General features: G+C 38.3%; 1 protein-coding gene across 1 annotated transcript in view; it reads right to left on the reverse strand.

Annotated features, from left to right (window-relative positions):
• The window catches only part of DERA (deoxyribose-phosphate aldolase), a 55,288-nt gene that overhangs the window by 14,753 nt on the left and 17,464 nt on the right, over positions 1-23,071 (reverse strand). Inside the window, exon 6 of the mRNA XM_084306390.1 lies at positions 16,069-16,197. Coding sequence (XP_084162516.1) covers positions 16,069-16,197 — 129 coding nt within the window. The remainder of the gene's footprint in view (positions 1-16,068; positions 16,198-23,071) is intronic.

Raw genomic sequence — 23,071 nt, forward strand, 5'->3', positions numbered from 1 at the left:
TGTTTGGAATCACAGCACTACATGGCATATCGCATACCTTATTTTAGCAACCAGATTTAGTTTTGTGCTTTTTAATGTTGATAGCAACTCTGAAACAAATATGTTAACATTATAAGTCAGTACACTTACATATTGTCTATTAGCTTGTAACAAAATTACTCAAATTGAAAAAGAGCTGCTTAAAATCCATTTGGAGATACTCCATACTGAACAAAGCAACTGGAAAATTAGTCTACTTTATCAAGATTAGAAGGTACTATGAATTTTAAGGATTTAAAATAAAATACATAATAGAGCCAAAATCATGATACTTCAATGTCATTTTGAGTGTTTTTCAACACTTCATGATAAAAGCAGTTTAAGATTCTGTTCCGACTCTAACCCAGAGGAAGGCGCAATTGATTTTTGAGATTTAAAAGTCATGTCTTAATGCCACAGTCAGAATCTGTCCAGCATTCAATTCTCCAGTTCAGCCTTCTCTTTGCCATGCAGAGGACAAACAGCCAGCATCAGCTGCTCATCCATACTGTCTCCTACATATAAGGAGGCAGCTAGCACAGGCAGAGGCTTCTGTAGAGCTTTTTCTGCACTGGGGAGATTTCCAGTACCAAAAGAACTTCCCAAGAGCATTTTGGGGCCAATGTCCTCCCTTTGGATTTGCATGATAAACACGAAGTGCCTGATCTCACCAGTCTCCAGTTTGTAATGCCTTTGTTTCCTCCTGGCTTTAAGAAATGGTATAGAATAGGTTACTTACAGACTTAAATAGCAAGCTGAACCTACCCCTTTCAGTAATCACGTGATTACTAGGAAAATGTTATGTACTTGGCTTAGTTTTTATGACACTTGAAATTCTTCAATACAATAAATTTATGAGCATGTAGACTCTGCCACCACAGAAGGTGTTGTTCTCCTTCTGATGCAACAAATACCAAAAGAGGAACACGCTGGAAGGCCTTAGTTACCAACAATGTAGTGTATTTCAAGGCAGAGTTGTTAAAATGGCAAGTGTCACCAGCTATTATTTCTTTCTCAATCACTATTATTTTTATAATATTACATTTAATATAAGGAGGTTGCTACCCCTCAGAGTTCTTCATTCTTCTCTTCCCACGTTGATAATTTGATATCTGGCAAAACTGCAAAGACCCATATGTGTAGGCCACAGCGTGGGGGGAGTTTCCAGTTGCTAACGGATGTTTTCACCACTGTCAGGAGGGCTGTCAGTTTTGGTATTCAGGGTGGCCTGAATATCAAAAAGCTTGCCACCCTAACAAACAACAGCAACAAACTGGCTGTGCAACCACACTGAGCAGAAAGCACCTCTCTGTTGGGGGAAAGAAATATAAGCTTCTGGTTGTTTTGTTTTGTTTTTAAGAAGTCTTCTCTTCCCCCCAACCTTCTCCCTCAGTTGTATTATTAATGATGCTTACATTGCAAAATTACAGTTTTATTTCAAAGGGATGCTTTATGAAGGTATGTTGGTGATAAACTGTCAGACTTTTTTAGCATAAGGATCTACTGAGAGCTACCTTTAAAAAAACAAAGAAAATCCAAAGAACCCTTAGGCACCACCAGAAATAGGCAGCAACTTATAAAAAGGTATTTAACATGCCAGAGCATTGTTTTTCATCCTCCCCTTTTCAACCACCTGTGTCCTGATCTGGTCAGAGACTGCAAATACAGTGAGCATCTCAAACCAAAAGTACCAAAAATCTGGTTAAATAACTGACTGGTTTTTGGTTAAAAAAACTGATACAGAAATGTGCATTTGGCTAGTCCACTGTCAAAAAGAAGATATTTTAATCTTCAAATCCACATGCTATACGTTTTACTTTTTTTTTCCCCAAAACCTACACTAAAAATATGTTATCATTTTGTATATTGTCATTTCATCCCTCTTACTGAAATACTGGGAATGAAAGAAATCATGTATCAAACTCTCTTTGTGCTAGACGTACATATACTCACAGGTATTATTGGAGAGTTATTAAATGTCACTATTCATTGAGACATGACATTTAATGTCTTTCTTACAAAAGAAAAAAAAATCTGGCTAAAGTTTGTATCTTTGCATGGAAATATTTTAGAGCCTTACTATGATACCAATGGCTTCTTCATCCACGCTTACCAAAAATGTATTGTCTCCCCTCTCCATATGTGCTTGGTCCTAAGCACGCTCAGTTTGTATCACACAGAAGATAACAGCAAACAAAGCTACCCAAGGCTGAACCCCAGAGAAATAGATATTTGACTTGGTAGACACTAAGCCAGTAAACTCAAAGCCTTGAAGGATCAACGCTTTCAATTATGACTTCTAATGATATCTAAACCGTTATTAATGTTTTTTTGCAGTGACTCAAATTATTCTGTTAAGAGTGGGATCATGAGACATGCTACCATGTTTTTTTGTTTCCATACTTATTCTAAAAGAAAACTACGAAAGTTTAAACATGATCTGTATTTTTTTTTAATAGAAGGTGCTTTTAATTAAGTAAATTTGAACCATGCTATGAGACTAAAATTCAGGACATTTAACAACCTATCACTTGGCTCTTCTCCCCATCATCTGTGTAGAGATGTACATAGTTCCATAAAGCAGCTACTTTTCAAAGTTACTGAATCACAACTGAAGTCACAAGGAATTGTGTGTGCTCAGCATTTCTTTACATCAAATCAGATATACGTATATTTATATATTTACATTGAAAAGCACCAGTCTGAAGCTCAGCATAGCACTGCTGCATGTATCTTGTCCATCAACTAACCACAATATCCTCTTTGCTAGCCATCTTCTTGTGCTTTTAAGGCACCCAGACATTAGCCCAAATCAGAGATTGATTGTCTCCATTTAGCTACATATCTTTTCAAGCATCAAAATGACTGAGTTAAAAATAAAAAAAAAAAAAGGCTACTAGTAACAGGAGGCTGTTGTTAACCAGCAAGCTCAGGTGGGTCCGTGTGTATAGAGATCAGAAGAAGATGCTGCTGCTGCATGCTGTTTGCTTCTCCAATGTGAATTTATAAAGGGAGGTGGAATATGCAATATCAAGGAAATTATCAAGAATTAAAAGATTAAATTCCCAGGAACCAATGAAGTCAAAGAAAAATGGAATATGGATTCAGCCCTAAAAAGATAAAATTATTTAACAACTTATTAAAACAGTTCATCATCGTAATTAAAATCCAAGTGCCTACAAGGAAGTTGCACAAGAAAGGTAATTATTTATGAGGAGACTTTTAAAAGCCATTTATAGTGAATTTGGGAGAGAATCAGTCTGAAAGAGTTGGTAGTAAAAAGAAATTGTTTGTTTATTCATAAAACTTATTTTGGTCTAGCAAACCACTCAGAATCCCTAACATCTGCTCAATGGCAGCTGTAAGTAACATTAGGAACACTCAGCCAATTTATATCTTTCCTTTTTATTAAAAAATAAACAGGTATTTTTAAATTATTCACAAGTAAATTAACATAAAAATCAGTGCTGTAGCAACTCACATTTTGTGGAAAGGAGTCTGCAAGCTTTGTATAATCACGATGATCTAAACCTTTCTACGTTTCACTGACTACTTTAGTCTTTATGTGATGTCCCACCTAATTTAGCAAATGAAAACGTAGAAAACCTACAAGCTGTATCAGTCACAGCTATGAATAATACAGAACGCATCACTGATGCCTCAAATGCTGTATTAGCTGCCTCCTTCCAACTTGAACAGATTCTAGTCTTACCTTCCCTTTGCCTTCCACCATTTAAAACCTTCCCTCGTGCAGTCTCAGCTCTTCTCTTACTTCTGTCTTTCATGAAACAGACCTTACAATAACCTCAACTGGCACAACTGTTTGCTGAATTATTGCCAAGTAGGGAAATGCAGCAGTGTTAGTAATTAATAATTCTTTGTAATGAAAATCTGTAGCATTTCTATATGTACATTGCTAAGTGCTCTGCATGTTCCTGTGTATTGCAAAAAAATAGTGTACAAAAGGCACAGGAACCCCGTCATCCCTCAAGATTTCTCTGTACCCAACACACCTAAAAAAAAAAAAAAAAAAAAAAAAAGCCTCTCTTGAACATTTCAGCAGAAAAATTCATTGCATCCTTCCTCTAGGTTTCTCTCATGCATTCAGTTCTTACTTCCTAATAGGAGCAACTCTCTGCAGATGAACTCATCAAGTAGTTCAAAAGCATGGAGTAGCTATTTTACCAGGATTTTTTTGGTTTTACTTTTAAGCTGCAAACCAGCATTTCTGCAGTACACTCTGGAGACAGTTAGTTTACAGCTAAGTGAGCTGTAATTCTAACCCAGGCACTGGAAATCACTGGAAATCACTGGAAATGGCATAGCCACAACAGCACAGAGTCCATCCAGCTGAAGGTCCCCGAGGAGCCTGCCTTGAGGCTGCAACTGCGCTACAACTGTAACTGAGCAAACTGCTCTGAAGCTAAATCTGGTTACAGTCAGAGAAGCTGCAAACAGTACCTGATTACAACAGGAATATAACCAGTTAGCTATCAACAGCTTGTGCATGGTGTCTTGTTACCAGAGCACCGCACAAAAATCCTGCCCCTCTCCTCTTGCTGGGGACTAGAGGTCATGAGAAATGTGGCACCCGCTTCCATCACACCCCACCAAGCTGCTTTCTCATCGTGGGGCTTGGGTTCATTTCAAAGCTCCATTTATGTGTAAGGCTTTGCATTTTCTTTCAGCTATCTACATGTCCATTTTCCAGGACCAGTGGGAAGAAGGCTTTTGAAGATGCATGATTCATAATTTTGTTTTGCATAATTTAAGTCTAATGTGCTGCATGGAATATGGAACATTGCCATTTGTTTCCATTCTGGTCCTTTAGAGATGAATTAACAAATCTTGATAAATGACAAAATTTTACTTCTGCAATGTTTGGGATAAACTGATAAGTTGGACATTGGATTGGCAGTGTAGTTGCAAAGGTGACAGAAGGAAGACTTTTTGTTTATAAAAATGTCCTGGCACAGTCAAGGAGGAAGTTTTTCTACATTTCAGATTTACTGAGAACTCAACTTGAGAAATCAGCTGCAGTTGTACACTGCAGGGAAAGTCACTCTATAGCACAAGTGCTAGAGGGGGAGAAACATCAAAGGTGCAACAGACAATCAGATGTCAGATCCCTGTTGACTTGCCATGAAGACTATGGACTTTACTATCTTCTTTGTCTTTGAAAACTTCCCTCAAAAGCAGGGCTTTTACAAGAAGCTCTGGAATGCTGCTGCAGTTCGGTTACAAAATAGGCATGGTCAAAAACTAGAAACTGACTTATATGAGAGATGATAAAATTAAAAACCATCATTTCAAAAAAGGAATGCAAACTAAATAAACAAAACAGAAATGTTTCCCAGAGGTTGAAATTCCAAAGTATCGTGTCAAAGAAAGTACGTGGTTTGCACTTTGGTAACATGAATCAAAGGAGCATAGAAAACCCAGGAGACAGACTCTAAATAATCAAAGTACCTACCAAGGAAGTCCAGGTCCCTTCACAACTCACCAAAAATACTGCAAGCAAACACTGGGGCAAGCTGGGAAAAACCATGAAGTGCTCTTTCCAAACACCAGTGAAATAAGCACATTCCTGAAGAATATTGTCATATTCCAATAGAAATATTTTCCTTTGAAAAAAAAAGATCGAGAAACCCTACTAAGACAAACTTTTGAATTGCAGTTAAAAACTTATAAGGAAGGGAAACTGTTAAATATAAGCTTAAATATTTGCAATTGAATAATCAATCCTGTTTAGCTCAGTAAGGAACATGCTTGTAGTGACACACAATGCAGCAGCTAGCTTGGGTATTCAGCCTGTTCCTCTGAACTTAATGAAGTAACACCTGGAAATACAGTGTCAGCACTATTAAAATGTGATTTGTAAAAGTTAGTTCATATCTTTATACTGATCTCAGTATTTTTAAGATCCACTTTATTGGTAAGGAAACTACCCATAATCTCCTTAGGACTAATTTGTTTGATATGATTAATTTCTCTCCCATTTTAATGTCTCAGTATGGAACTCACTTGTGTTTTGTGTCCACCTCTTGGTACACTGCTTTGTTTTTCACTGCATTCCTGTTCCTTATGAGTAAATAGGTTTGTTCAAATGAGCATCTAAAGAGTTTCAAAATGGCCTCTTGATGTTCAAGATCACATATTCCTGGTGTATTTTTCCATTCAACATCTTTCTGTTTAGAAGTCTAATTTCACATTCTGCTATGATAGGCATATGCTTCAAAATAATTTCAGATCAGATCAGCCTGATCACAAGGCCATGCCACCTTAAAAGCAACACAAAAATCCCAGGACCTGTAACTGTAAAAGCATGCTGAGTTTATTTCCACATCTATATTAAGTTGCTGTTAAGGGACTGAATATTCTAACTGGTGTTCCTACTTGCAATCTCTTAAAAGATACTTTAATATTTCATAAGACAATTTTGTATAATTGATAGATACGGTAAATTAAATATTTATTTCTATTTTTCACTTGTTTAGTAGAATTTAACACCTGCTCCTAACACAATAAAAAAACAACCTGAAATATCATAGAAATAAATAGTACCCTGTACATCTATTGATTTTACATAATATTTCCATGTTTTAAAATTACATTCTCTCGAACCATTACCTTCAATACCGGAGCTTCACAGATGCAAAGTTTTTTGCTATGAAGCCGTGTTATTTTGATGGCATGTTTGACTAGAACTATTCACTGTGCAACGATTTCTGAGTCTGAAGCGATATGAAACTTCAAAAGTTTTAACTCAAATTCTAACAAATTATTTAACATAGAAACAAGGTTTCATTCATGGGGAAAATTAACGCAACAGGGGTGCTTTCTCACCTCTCTGCATCAGTTGTTGTAAATTGAAAGTATACCATTTAGATATTCCTTAATTAACATGCTCTGCAAAGATCTCGACTATCAGCAAAAGAAAAACACTATTCAGGCATTTAGGATAGTTTGTTAATAGAAGGCTGACCCCTCCCAGCAGTATGTCACACTGGCAGTACATGCCTACTCACTGTAACCTATTTCACACCAGTTTCAGAGGTTGAAGCACAAAGAATAGCCACTTTCTTATAAGTCAAGTAGCAGAAATCCTTGCAGACTAGGGTTCAAACCCTTAAAATACACCACAGGACAATGGAAGCCCACAGCACCTGTCCATGCTTTGAAGACCTGTGTTAAAGAAAGAATAACTTGTTGTATGATCCTCACTGATCCCGCTGTCTCTGTCTTCTCTGAGATCCAGTGACAAGTCCTGGGGAGATACCAGACTCCTTCTCCTCCACACTTTCTTGTAGGGGCATGTTGCTCATTCCACTGTGCTCAGTGAAGGGAGAGCACCAAAGCATAGTAAAACAGACATACAGGAGGCATAGCAACCCTCCTCCATTTAGAAGAATGTTTTGTGTGGAGTGCTGTGAAAACAGCTGAAGGAAGGTGACCTCCCCGCTGCTAGACAGTGCCAGTCAGTTGTGCAGTGCATGGTACCATCACTCTCAAGTACCATGGCAAGCTCTGCCAGCTCCTGCCTCCACTGTCACTTCCAGGACTGGCTCTGATAATCAGAAGCTCTCTCCAGAAAATTTCCAAAATTTCTCTTGCTCAAACTTCTCCATTTCAGTTGTGACTAAGGGTATTCCATTTTTATGCACAAACAAAGGAAAAATTCTGCCTTCTAATGAGAGGAATATGTTTCTGCTTCTATCTTAATTTACTAGACATCACGGAGGTCCTATGAAATGCTCAACATCAATTTTATGCATGGAAAAAACAGAGAAGTTAACTGAGTCGTCAAAGATGATGGCAAGCTAGGAATCATTCTGCTATTTCAAACAATCCTAGCCATCTTCTGGTTTCCTGACCAACCATGTTATTCTGTTGAGAGGTGCTTGGAAATAGCACAGTTTCTCTTTATAAGTGGGGAATGGGTGGCAGGAAAGTAAAGCAGTATTGTGGATAACACAAAATCAAACAAACAGGTATATTAAGAGCAGGTTGTCAACTGTTTTTGCATCGGTATGTCTTCTTTGACTTGAATAGAGGCTTTATATTGCTATTTCTGATTACAGAACACCATTAATAGAATAGGCCTTTCACAAAATTAGCAAACCGAGTCATCAGGCATCCTGGTATGGCAAATATGAACAACCCCACACAACCATCTCCCCTAGATATGGCTGTATATGCAAGCACATGGTTCAGTAAGCATGTAAGTAAATGTATAACAAAATGTGGCATTGCATGCATATCTGGGTTTCTACCTTAAACCACAAACAAATGAGGCTTTACTGTATGCACTACAACTCTGTTGTCCCCTCAAAGATCCTATGTACTTCAACATTTCTGTTTCTCTTGTATATTACTTCTAACCTCTACTTACCCATACAGTATTCTGTTGCTCTTTTGACTTTACTGAGAAGATTTTCCATTAGAGTCCACCCAAGTGTTTCTTAACCATTCCTTCACATTCCTTCATTTCTGACTCCCTATACATACATAATGGAGTTCAAGACAGATTTTTAAGTCTCATTTTGCATTCCTTCCAGATCTGCTTTATTCAAGACCAATACTGTTTTTGTGTTACTACTCTTTGTGTGGACCCTCATCAGTAATCCAGACCTGAGGATATTGTGATTGTATTGTTAGAACTTTTCAACTCCAAGCTTATCTATCACGCCTACATTATTTCTAGTGATTAGCTGCACTATCACTGTTAAGCTTGTAGGCAATTACATCGTTTAAGGGAGCATCCTTGTACTGTCTTTCTGAACACGCAGCTATCTGCATTTTTATACTACCGGCTTTTTTCTTCTTCTCTTTTCTCCCCACTCTGTACCAGAATAAATCGAGTCACTTGTTCCTGTGCAGATCTCTTTTATATAGATTATATTTAAAGACTTTCCATGTTGCCAAGAACATCTTCTGATCTAACTGCTAATCCAAACTCTTTTTTATTCCATAACAACATTCAAACTTTTGAGGCAGACTGTGTTACTCTGCAGTGCTCTGTATCTTGTTTTTTCCACAGCATGTTTTATGCTTGTTCCTTGCACTGAACTTTCAGTGATGTTAACCAGAGCTGTGAACATGCAGAATGACTGCAGACTATACAGAATGTCAGACATCTGCTGCAGCAAACAGACGGTAAAGTTATCAACAACCTTAGTGTTAATTAATGTCCCAATGAGTCTCTTACAGCAGCCATACTGCGACCATTTCTACATTCCAAGGCAGTAACCAAGGCTGTACTCCTCAACATACCTGCAACACTGCATCTTCACAATGCAATGTGCTGAAGCAGTTCCAACTCTGCAAGTTCAAATTTATCTAAGTTCAAATTTAGATTTGAACTTAGTTCAACTTTGAACAAGTTCAAATTATCTAAAAATTCTGAAGGAAGGCTTTGGACAAACAAGGTACTGTTTGCATGTGTTCAGACAGAAGAGGGCCAATGCAAACATCGTATTATGCACTCAGTAAATTGAAAGAAATTCAGAAACGTGCTTGTGCCCATGCTAGGATCTAATCTGCACCACCAGAAGATCTCAGTCAAAGCATATTGGGAGTATTCTCTACCATTTGATAGCACAGGTGGAAGAACTCTCTCCACACTGTGCTTTGTTCTCTGAAGACAAGCAGTCAATGCAAGAACACACTGCATTTCAACATCTACCTTTTCCTTCCAGTCAAGCCAGAACAGCAAGAAATCCATCTTGCACCTTGGACTCACTCAGAGTCCTGCTTCATTCCTTCGAGAAAGGAATCACCACCAGACTGTGACTGAGAAAGCCTTAGTCACCAGTCAGACGATCAGTCCTCTTCCCATATATTCAGAAGAGTAAGGACTTACTAGTTTGCCCCCGGCTCTACACCAGTAAATCTAAACATCATCAGTCACCTTGGAAAGCACTCAAAGCCAGTTCACGTCTGTAGAAAGGAATTGACAGTTTTAACCTGGTCTGCTTTTAGAACATGACAGCCACACTTTACTCCTCATTTCTGACTGTCCCTTTACAGGGCAAAGTGTGTCTTTTACTAATACACAGCAAACTCAATACAGTTGGTTGTGTTTCGGATGCATAAAATGAGACACAGATTGGAATCTTGTTTCGTATCTGCTGCCCAGCCTCCTGCCCTGCTTTGCCTTTCATTTGCTCTGGGCTCTAATAACTACCTTGTTAGTATCAAATTACAGCTGAAGCTGTGGACAAATAATTAAATCAAACTTGTTTTTAAGCATAATGCAGCTCAAATGCTACTGAATAGGGCCCTCAACTTCTGGTACGAGCATGGGATTTAAAGCCAGGAACTCACAACTGATCACAGCTTAACTTTTGACTTGTCTGTTATGATCTTTATCTCATACTTTACAGAGCTATTGTGAGATTTATTCTGCTAAAGTCTGTGTGTACATGTACTTTGAAGATGCAAAGTGCAATCTAAGTGCTAAGTATTATTACTTATTCAGTAGTCTTGTTTCCTACATTAGTAGCATCTGCATGAAGCATGCCTAGATTTTCAATCAAATTTTGCTAGTTTGGTCTCCTCTCTTCTTTTTCATGAAACATTTGCTTGGTAGAACCTTTGCTTTGGACCATGACAGTCCACGTCCAGCAGCAGGAAGTGCATTCCTAACACTTAGAAGGCTGCTAGCATGTTTAAAGCCATACCATCTAACCTGGCTCCAAACAAATCTTTGCAAGATAGTGTTATAGCAACAGTTATTGGTACCTCAGAATTTGCGTTCACATTACTCATGCTAAAAATGTGTCTGCATTAATATTATCTGCAGTATATGTATCTTATTTAGAGATGGGCTAAAAACTTTGTGTAGCTTGGCATTATTCTGTGAAGTTCCACACCACATTTCTTGGACTCTCCCTTTAATCATTAAAGTGTTACAACTTTTCTTAATTCAGGACTAGCCTTGTGTGCGGTGGGATATTCTGGTCTTCAGGATTTTTGAGGAAACCTCTTCAAGCGGTATTCCTGTGTCTTGAGTTTTCTTAGGGGGAACCCTTGTGCCACTTATTCTCTGCTTTTAGAGACAAAGATTGAGTATGACAGCCCTCAGCTAGTCTCCCCCTGGATCTAAGCAAAGCCAGCCTATTTGTGAAAATGATTTATGGAAATGAGTGTGTACTAACTGGAACCACTGCAATAAGGTAGGTTGAAGCTTGGCAGGACTGATAGCAGGTTCTCCTAAGAACTGCAAAGCACATTGCTTCTTCACCGTTTAGCTCTATTATTTCTGCTCACTTTGGAATTAACAGTATCACAGGATCTACAAATTTCTGTGGGCAGATTCCACGTTTTAATTTTCTTCTTCTAAAGAAGGTTGCTTCAACCATCTTTCGATACTTTTTACAGGCTTCTTTGTGCTAGAGACTCTAGACATTAGTTTGCTTTAGCAATAAATCATTCACTTTCTAAATTCAATTTTTATAAGACTCAGTATCTCCACTTATTTGAGTAACTGCTTAATGACCTACAAAAAATTATTTGAAACCCATATGTTTAGTAGAGCTGCAGAAGAGTATACATCACTCCTTCCTGATCTTTACATAGGTACTTGTTTAGTTATTTATAATGAAAACAAATATCTTTCATATGTCACTGTTGTATTTCCATCAGCTTCCCAAAGAATGAGGTAAAGTGAGATGTACTGTGGAGACCAGCTTTGACAGCTAAAAATGACAGAGGAAGTTTTCACTTTCAATGCAAAGTATATTTATTTAGTTACTTCCACCACCTCTCCTCCATTTGTATACCTTAATGAATACAAATTCTTATATAGAACAATTAAGTTTTTGTAATTAGGTAATCTGGTTAAAACATCATTTTCCAAAATACAAACCTTAACTGAAATATGCAATTCAGTCATCCACATCTTTACTCAACCTTTCCCTTCCCACTTCAAACTTATCATCTTCCCCCTCCTTGTCTGACTTCTTTGGCAGTCTTTTTTTTTTCTTTCCGACACAAACATAAAGGCCTCTCTGCAATAATAAAACTGTGTACAAGACCTGTTTTTTATTTCCTTTTCTCTCTCTCTCTCTTTTTTTTTTTTTTTTTTTTTTTTTTTTTTTAAGGCACCAAGGTGAAGAAACATAGTGTATATGTAGATTCCACTGGTACTGGGGAACCAGGCACTCCTATTTGTGTTCCTCAGAACTGTTTCTTCCAAGAGGCTCCAAAGATGCAGATTTGAGTGTTTTCTGTAGAAATGAACCTGACTCACACAAGTGTACACAAGACATTGAAAACTACTGATTAGTTTGCTCTGCTCACTGTCTGGAAACTTTCTGGTAGAATCGAAGATGCAGTGAGTTACCCTTGGGAAGCTCAAGCACTCAGACTCACCATCAACACCTCAAGAAGCTCAAATAGTGGCAGTGCACATTACACAAAATGACCAAAAAAATCCCCGATTCATTGCTAAGAACTGATCTCAGTCAGCTTTCTGAAAAAAATGTGCTCCTTTGGTAGTCACACAGAGCCACGGATGTGCAGTCCTTACCTTTTCCACTATCTCCTCCTTAGCACTGCAAGAATTATTCTTGCCAGCTGACTCACTGTCCTTAGAGGGCTGTCAGCCTCTTCCAGCAGCACTCAGAAATAGATACTTAAATATTCCAGAAGAATTTTTAGCACGTCAGTCAAGTTGGTAAAGGGTTGGTTAGAAGAATTTAAGAGAACTGGGTGCCTGTTCCCATTCTGATGTCCTTCTCCCTATGTACTGCACTAGAGAAGGAAGAAAAAGTAGACATGGTACTTCAGAGATACGGTTTCAGACACGGGAGGAGCCTAATAGAGGCCAATGATTATATTTACTTCAAATAGATGCAGGTTATTACTGTATTCGCTGTGAAGCCACTCTTTTTTCCCCCCAAAGTTCTGGCAGGTGCAAGGATTAGCAACTTATACACAGGCATGTTGTACAAAGCACATTTTCTACAGCTGACCCCTTCCATCAGTGCACGGCTGGGATCTGTATGTCTTGCTGGGCTCAGGAGCTCACTGGGGTTTCCACCAAGTCCTGCAAGGACTGGGCTTCAGAGTACAGCTACAGACGTGGCCTATGCTATCACTTTTGAGCACAGACGTGTGCAGGCACACTGCCCCAGCCTGAGCGTGGCCCTTACTGTTATCTTAAAATCATAGCATTATCTTAAAAAAAAACAGTGGAGGGGCACACCTTTTACCTTTTGCCATACTTTTTCAAGTCAGTTATAGAATCATCTGTGCAGCTGGCTTCTCCAGTGGCTGAAGCCCCACTTGCTACCTGAATCAGACTAAATATATCATGCTGTTCTTCCCAGCACACAACCATCATTCCTCAAATCAGCATAAGGAAGCCTGTACACAAATTTTGAAAAGTTACTCGGGAGAGGAGACATCTGCATTGCATTCCCTGCTCAGTTAATTGCTTTGTGCAAAGCAGAGCAACTTTATCAGGAGGGACCGAAAACCTTAATGGCAAATACACTGTAAAATTCACCTTTGTGTGTGAGAACAACCACGGAGTGCCCAGGTGCCAGACATCCCAGGGAAGCTTTTTAACCATGGAGCTAGTGCTAAATCAGCACTGTGACACCTTCCTGTCCCCAACCTTCTGAGTCTCACAAATGAGACAGATGGGAAAAAAAATATGTATTTTAATAAATGTTGCAACACAGATCAGTGCTTCAGGACCTAGGTGAGAGTGTGCATGCCCAGCAACAGTAATGTAAATATCAGTACAGATAGGATTTTTTGCTCCCTACACGATAGACTTGCATTATGTGCTGCACAGTGAAAACAGTTTAAGGATTACAAGCCATGTCCTCAGCTGCACAGATACAACTGTATACAAGGCAGGTCAGTAAACCAAATTGTTGAGGGGGTGGCAATTAGAAAAAAAAAATAAAAAAAATCAAAGCTAGTTACCCCTTTCTGATGTAATTTGTATCAGTATTAATTTGATAACTCAGTTTACTGTGCAGCACTTCTAACACCGTAGCTGAAGGAGCAGCAAATTTGCAGACAAGTACGGGAACAAGTGGCCAGAGGTAGCAAGAACTTCTAAAGTAAGTTTTGCATTTGAATCCAATATACTACATAACTAATTTCTCCCCATAAAATTAATCACTAGATTCAGGGTTATCAGAGGTGTTCTTTTTTACATTCAAATGAAAGTTCCCTGGGCCTGACATATCCACTAGATCAGCTGCATTTTTCCTTTCTTTCTTTCTTTTAAATCATAACAGCAGCTATAAAAATATATGGACACTAAAGCTAGAAACTAAACCTACCATGCCAAATTACTTTCTCCCCAAAATATTACACATATGCATATCAAACAAACTTCATCTGGAATTTGAGTTTCTCAGCAGTTCTGACAAGTCAGAATCTGAAAATCTGGCCTTCAATACATATGTGTAGAACAAAAATACATTCTTATTTTTACACTTACAAAGAAAAAGCAAGAGACTGAAATAAGAAAATTACTGCAAATGCTATACAGATAAGTATCTTATAAAATGAGTAACTATGCAAGGAAAAATCATTAACAACAGGGCCATCTGCTGTATTTCAAGAAAATTACACCAGCAAAAAATCTGAAAACATTCTAATGCTTTACAAACTGAATTCATCAGTACCGTATGTTACAAAAAGTGATGATAATTATTAGTATATCAGTTTAAATGACAGGAAATATTTTTTTTATACCTCTTCTAATTAAAAGCAGTATTTGCTAGCATAATACTGATACTCTGTACCTAAGGATACTAATTGACATAGCAGTATAAAATGCCTCCCATTCCATTTGAAGTAGATAAGCATAGTGTTGTGGAAGGAGACAGTGAGGTCAGCAGCAAGTTGAATACTTATTTAAATACTGGAAAAATACTCAGATGACTTTTCTTGTTCTAAAATAAGAATAAATCCTAGGTCTGAAGAGCTTACACTAGGAAAAAAAATCAATGCAAAAAAGAGGGAAAATTTAGTTAGAAGACGGACTAACCCAGTGGTTCTTAGCACTTCTTTACATTTCTCTCTGTCAATATTCATGAGGTACCCTATTTCAAATGTGGTGGAAGAAGCAGGTCTCTAGAATGGCATCCAAAGAACGTTTTGCATCTTGGATCTTTGCATCTTTACAGTGAAAAACTGTATTAAACCACAGCCCTGAAATCTTGTTTAAACTAAGTAAAATTGTACCAGCACTGGTCCAAAGTTGCAGAGGAATATACTGCTATAAACCTAGGCTCAGGTGGGTGCTTTGTTCCATTCAGAGTCTGCAATGGATACAGCTATGCAAAAAGTAAGACCTACAACCTATATACAGCCCCTAGAAACTCCATCCTGCTCACGGGTATGTGTTTCTTAGCTGAAAGGTTCAGGATAAAATACAGGCATGCTCCTAAACATCAAGAGATGTAATTTAGTTTTCAAAGGTAGGGAAGACTGAACACCAATTAATAGTGAGTGCCCCGATCTTGAGTGGTCTGGTTATAACATAGCACATTCCCACACCTGCTGTAGCACGTGGTGTTCTTCCCCTTGCTGCATTTCCAGCATAGTTGGGTACCCAAATCACACTCTCAGAGAGGTAGTTAGAAGTGATCACAAACCAGAAGGGGAGTTTTCAGTGGAATCTTCACAGAGAAATTCCCACTGCATTTAAAAGAGGTTCACAAGCCACCTGCCTACCACCCTACATCTGTATGCTCACCAACACTACCTGGAAAATCTACCTCAAATGTATGTGCCCTTATTAAACATCCCACGGATCAGACATTTGACAACATTATTTTTCCTACAAATCTTGTCGTTTAGCAGTTTTAAGTGTTATTTAACATTTCATGCCGTTTTTGTAGGTTATACAAAACAAGTGACACTTCATTACTACACCTGCAACTTCAGTAATTGCTGCATAATAGTTTTTGCCGACTATAGGCAAAACTAAACTTTCACGACTAGAATTTTTTAGGCTTCATGAATAATATAGCAAAGACATTCTTAGCTTAAAAAGAAGAACACACATATATTTACCTGCCATCATAGCTATCATGCTGGCTTTGTAGACATTAGCAAGGGACCCCAGTTCACCCGTCGCTAGGATTGTTTTCATGTGAGCTTCTCCACAGGCCTCACGGCACTGGCGGATCTCCTCATAGAGACCTGTGGATAAAAGCATTTGAAAATGATCAAAGTTGGCTGAGAGACATTTTCAAGTATGGCTGTAATTTCCACTTCTGGATTAATTTCCAATCTTATAATTAGTCATAGCACTCAAGAACTTAAGTTTTGTAAGTTCAATAAATTACATGACTGGAGGTAATTAACAATGCCACACAGTTTCAGACTTAACTTAATAGCTATTAATGTCGTTTCTCTCAAAACTAAGAATGTGCACAGTATGCCAAACACTCATGAATACATCAGGAGAGGAAAAAAAATGCTATGATATTCAAGATTGATTTTAAAACAGCTTTTTCAGCAATAAATTCAGTACTAAACTGAATCAGTACTCAGAGAAAGTTATGCTTTCCTGTGCACATCATGACACCATGCTCCCTGCCCCCTTCAGCCATCCATACCAAAGGGCTCAGCCTACAAGACAACAAAGGTGTGACCGATTTGTCTAATTACAGACCTCAGTGCCACTCGAGGTGCCCTGACCTATCCCCCTCTGGCTTCCAGCTGCTGCTCCTGGAGGCACCACATCTGCATTAGGTCCTGTTGTACCTCCCGGAACCATGGGGCAGTCTCAGGGTCAGTCAGGGACTTAGATGCCTGTGTTTAGGTACCCGAATCCCACAGAAGCTTCTTGAAAATATGAGTTTCCTGAAAATATGCAGCCTAATCAACACAGGCTGCTAACACGCCTGGTGAGGAGAGCCTGAGGCCTGAGATAGCACCTTCATGGATCAGTGACTGCACAGCTCGGTGTTCACGAACCATCTCAGGTCACTGCACTGCCCGGGGGTGACCGAGGACGTGGGCTTACTGCACTTTTTCAAAAAAGTTTAGAACTCGCATACCTGGTCAGGAAATGCAATGTGGGGAGCACAGGAAAACCCTCCCACCCTTTTTAGCAAAATTCAACTGTTCTCCCCACAAAACTGTAAGCACAGGAAGATTAAAGGAGCTAGAAGTAATTTAAATGTAAGTGCTAGAAGCTGACCACTTGGGGATGATTATTGTTAGTGGTGGGCAAATGCAGCTCTTACAGTGTACAGTCAACATTTCCAGAATCTGAATTAGAAAAAAAAGAAAAAAAAAAAGATATAAAACAAGCAAACAGGATCCTTTGTAAGAGAGTGCTTTACACAAACTATACTTAATCTTCAAACACAAAAAAAAAAAAAATCAAAAAGTTAATTTATAGGACGTAAAAACATGGCTTTTAACAAATCCATCTTGCTAAAAAATGTCCATGACCAATTTTTTTCAGCAATGTCGGCTTTCTTTTCCCCTCAGTCCTCAAGCAGGACCTGGAGCCATACAGGAAGATTCGCCATCCTGCTGCATGGCTGGACCTCCCCTCCACCTGCTATGCTGCCGAATGCTATTGATGCTGCTGGCACACCAGGCAGCCGGGGCTGGGATCACTGCGGTGGTCCACCGAGACACGCTACACACATTAGTAGACAACTGGCTAATGCACTTAGCAAGTCCCTTTATAGACACCAGGTTTCACCTTGTTTCTCAGTGTGTACCAAAGGTGTGAATTAATCAGTACTAGCATGCAGTCTAACATGTTTTATTGATCAATTGATGATACTCCAGAAACCTTCTACATCAAATCAAGTCTCAAAAAGGAAATACAAAGAACCTGTGCTATTTTCTTGTGCATTTGATAACACTGCTCATGTTAGATCCAAATGCAGTCTCTTTTTGGGGAATGACTCTTTCCCAAAGCCTTCGGAAAGCCAGAAAAAGCAGCTTTCATGTTCTAGTTATGGTAACAACAAGAAAAGATTCAAGTTTTCTCTACCTTTAAGATACACTGCCAAAAAAATGTCAAAACAAAATCAACAAAATGTACATTTAGGTTGGATTCCATGAAAAGGAATTATATCCCCCTAACTGTTTTTCACTGAAGTTAGTACTGCAGCTACTAAACTCTTCCTATTGTTGGAAAGTACTTTTATATGCAATTAGTGCCAAGATCATTTGAAGAGTCTTACTGTCTGATAGCATGCATCAACCCACAGACGGTAACAACTCAGGATCTTCAATCATCTGTGTCTATCAGGTTAGACGAGGTGGTAGAACAGTAGGTATGTTTTAATGGGGCCGGTGTGTAGGTAATAAATACTGTTCTCTATTCACAGACCAATTATTGCAAACAGTATCTGGCACCCATAGGACATTCTCAGCCTTACTGTAAAAGCAGAAATAAAAATGCAACTACCTCTGGGACACAGAAAATTAAGCAGACTGCGAACCCTAGTCCCAGGTCAAAGAGTGACTGCTTTGATACTGAACAAGTGCAAAAACTCCTACTCTTTTCAAAAATAAAAAGTTTCAGTACTTAGTCAGATTTAAAGCAAAAGACTGATAGCTTGATCATCCTGAAATTTCCCATCAAATGTCTGAAGTGTGGTTGGAGTTAATCACACTTGAATATGCACTCACTGTTTCAAGAAGTCCTGGGCTGCCTGTAGGACAGTCGAGGCTGCCAAAAACAAACCATGTAACTACTCAGTTCCTTCTAGCTCAGTGCAGGAGAAGCACTGGACACTGGTTCTTGGACCTGTGCAGAACACCAGTAGTAGCTGGCACAGCAGATGGAGCTGCTCTGTAGTGTCAGGTTGTACTGGGTCTGGCTGGAATGTTAACTTTCCCGGCAGCAGCCCATACAGTGCCATACTCTGTACTTGTAGCTGGAAGAGCAGTGTTATCACACCAGTGTTGTGACCAATCAAAGGGATATTCCATACCATGTGGTGTCACACTCAGCAATAAAAGGTGGAAACAGGAAGAAGTGGGGGGGGGGTGGGCTCTCGTTGAGAAGACGTCGGTCCTCCTCTCGAACACCGGCTGCGTGCGTTGAGGCCTTGCTTCAAGGACGTGGTCAATCATCGCTCATTTGTGGGAAGTAGAGAGTAATTTCTTTCCTCTGCACTTCCATATAACTTTCATTTATTTTGTTTGTTTGTTTTCCTCCCTTCTTTTTATTTTTCCCTTTTTCCCCTCCCTTTTTCCTCTTTCCCTTTTATTTCCCCTTAGTTAAATTGTTTAGTTCATGGTAGTCTTTATTTAATTATTATAATTATTTCCCTTTAATTAAATTATCCTTATCTCAACCCGTGAGTTGTTCTTTGCTTTACTTCTCCCCCTCCTCATCTAACGGAGGGGGAGTGAGAGAGCGGTTGTGGGGTTTAGCTGCCCAGCACGGTAAAACCACCACACAGTAGTGTCTGCTGTAGTGTCAGAAAGCTTTTAGGATAAATCCTTATCATAGAAAACCACGCAGGCATATATATTCAACTGTGAGCTAAGACCACCATCAAAGGGTTGCAAGCTATTCTTCCTCTGTCTGTTAAAAACAGTGGAAAATAATCAAGAGCTCTCAAACCAAATGGTCAATACTGTGTAGTATCTTGAATATGGCATTAACACTATCCATATTAAATGAAGTCTAAGTCTTAACCAGGAAAAACAAAACCAAAAAAAACCACAAAACCAAACCAAACACATACACACACACACAGAGAAAGCAAACCAAAACCAAACCAAAACCACACACTAAGGAAGCCAACTTACATGTATAATATTTAGGGTCAGATGATCACTGATGTAGCGTGTAATACCTCTGCTGATTTAGCAGTTAAAAATACGTGACAAGAATATTTCTACTTTGCACCCATTTATTTAACGTATCTTACTGTTTTTATGAACTTTAAATCTGCTTTTATTTTATGAATTTATAGAATTTAGATTAAAAAACAAAACAAAACAGATTTGATAGGAAAGAAAAAATAATTTCATAGCTCTGGTTTTAATTCTGCTGTTGGAGAAGACAACAGTTGGAAGGTGCTTTCTTTTTTTTTTTTTTTTTTGGTAAGTTTTCCTGTATTTCCAACTATTAAGTAAAAGCATTCTATTGATATTTAGCAGCTATTAAGTACACCAGAGAAAATGTGCATCTCCCTTCATTTCTTTCAAGCAAGCACCTTTACCAATTAATGTTAGCTATAATCTGCCCCAGATTATCTATGTGATCTTTCCTCTTTGGTCTAATACATTTGTTCTGAAGTCACACAATAAAGGGAATAATCCGTATCTTCTACACAGAACATGAAAATGTTAAAGGAAGAAAAAAAAACAGCTTCAATTTTTATGAAACAGCTCTTCTCCAAAACTGGTAATAAAGGCACTTTTTTTTTTTCTTTTTAATTCATTTTATTTGTTGTTTTCAACTAGTCAGTCACATTGACTGATGTTAAGGGTAGAAACTGAGATAAGAAGGGAAGATGTTTCAATTTCTGTTAGACCAAAGATCAAGGTAATCATGTTAGGAAACTGGAAAATGAGCTGGAATCCCTTCTGTCTTGCACATTAATGGCAGGTTTGTTAACAAAATGACAAGCGCAAGGCTATCAGCACAACACGACTCTATCAGTTCTGCTCTCAGCCACATATGTGCAACTCCAGGCTCCAGTGATTCACATGAAACTGAAAACAGGATTTGGCTTCAAGAGTCTGAGCTGCTGCTGACAATGTAAGAAAGAAATTGTGCAAATAGACTTTGAGGTCCCAAATCAGCTTACAAATCTAGAAAATAGTAAATCCAACTATAGTATTTCAGAACAACATGTGCAATCCTTTTCAAGCCTCTGGATCAGGCAGTGTATTTTTTCTGTGTAGTTTATAGAGTATACAGCACAGAAGGTGTCCCCAGTTCCTGAACAAAGCCTCTGAACTCATGATTGAATAGTTATTAGCAAGGATTGAAAGGCAACCTTCAGAAAGGGGTTATATCTATCTATTTCATGGATGCAGCCATGCTAAAACTTCTTAGTGTATATTTCCTTTGTTCCTTTTTTTGTACGAAACTTTGATTGACACAGAGCAAATATAAACCATTATCAATGGTTAGCAAGAATTTGGAAGCCACTGACACCACTGGCAGTTGTGGTATGTCCAGTTGTTTGCTAAAAACTGGAACTAGAAGTAACACTGGGGCAACTCCGACAGTTTTGAAAGTACAGCAACTCCAACATATGTATGGAACACATACCAGTTTCTTTCAGTAATTTGCTGGTCAACTTCATCACACTTTACATATAGCCTACACATCCTGTGGTTAAAGACACTATCTAAATTCTGATTTTTAATCTTAATTCATAATTTGTCAAGTAATACAAGACAATGGTTGAGAAAACTATTGTAAAATATTATTGCTCTAAAAGCTAATAGCTTGTAAAAGGTATATACATATAAGCTCATAAACTTAAATCTCATTTATGGTTATTTTCCAACCTAAACTAGCTGCCCAATAAAGCTGTTGTCATGTTCAGCACTATTAAAAACCTCTTAACAACTACCTCATAAAGAACAGACCTAAAAAGTATGTCCTGAATTTCATAAAGAGCCCCAATAATAAGAAGAACTGCTTTAAAAAAGTTGATATAATTGAATGTACACTAAAATATTTAATAGCCACACAAGCTTTTGAAACAAATCACAAAGCAACACTATTCTATCATGGCTACCCCGATTACGGCACAGATTAGAACAGCAACTAGAAATATATGAACAGTAAGATAAAGCACTCTACCAGTTGAATATTCTTGTCAATAGTATCTGATGTTCCAAAGAATGACAACATGAGAAAATAACCATAACAGTATACTAACTAGTGTTTTAAGTATAAGCAAACAATTTGCCATAACTGCAAGGCAGCTAGAGTTTACAAAGTACCTTGAATCCAGTCATAGCTACAGCACTAGACATTCTTTTTCAATTTTACATATTAAACAGATCCAGCCTAGAGCCTGCATTTGCAATTGACTGTATGCACTAAGTTTATGACCTCTGCTCTGTGTTACTTGCACTTAACAGCAGTTAGTACCTCAAAGTCTGAAGCATGGTGACCACAGTTTTGTCAGAAATTTATGTAAAACAATTGCTGGCAGACTTTATCAGACACAAGTTCAAGTTGATGTTCAAGTCCAGTTTTCTGATTTTTTTTCAGTGTTGCTCAAAGATCATTGACTGTGGTCATTTTGTACCTACTCTGTAACTCTCCCCACTGGAAGGCATCTCCTGGAGCGGAAACATGCTTGGAACTGCGAGTATGGACCACTACAAGATATAGGCACAGCACAGGAAGATGTACATACAACCTTCCTGCTAGCTGACACAGAGTTTGAACCATTGTTATGTCTTGCTTAAAACTGCTCAGTCACCTAGTCTCCACCTTCCAGAAGTTCCTGAGGCTGTACCTGAACTTAAAATAAATGCTCTAAAAGAAACAAATGACTGAAAATGCCTGTCCTCAAGAAGCCAAACATTTGTAAAGCTACATGTATTTATGGGCAAAGGGATAGAGATGATAGATACAAAAGAGGTCAACATGAGTGAGTGGAAACCAGGATATCAGTCTTGAAGACACAGATGCAGTAACTTGCTTTTTTGTTCAATTCTAACTGCTAACTGAAAGAAGACCAAAATCAGAAAATATCTGTTACCATGATGACTGCATTTCCTTAACCAAACCCATGTACCACGTGTCCTTTATGGAGTCTTCCAATCACACAGGCTATTACAGTACTGCATTATACAACTAAATGGAAAATTCATTCCAAGACAATGATGTGTTTACCTTCACACTGAGATTAGTTGTAGAAGCATTGTCAGCACTTAAGGCAAACCATTCACAGTACATTAAGGACGCAATTAGAGCAAAAACCATCTTCTGCATTATTGTTCTAACTAATTAGTTGTAGTCTACAGAACAGGAACATCAAAATAATATGAATAGTCAATATGTACCCTCAACTTTCAGGGAAAACCACTAAAATACATATTTTTGGTCAAA

The sequence above is a fragment of the Netta rufina genome, assembly GCF_964035555.1.
Source record: "Netta rufina genome assembly, chromosome: 1".
Classification (NCBI taxonomy): Eukaryota; Metazoa; Chordata; class Aves; order Anseriformes; family Anatidae; genus Netta; species Netta rufina.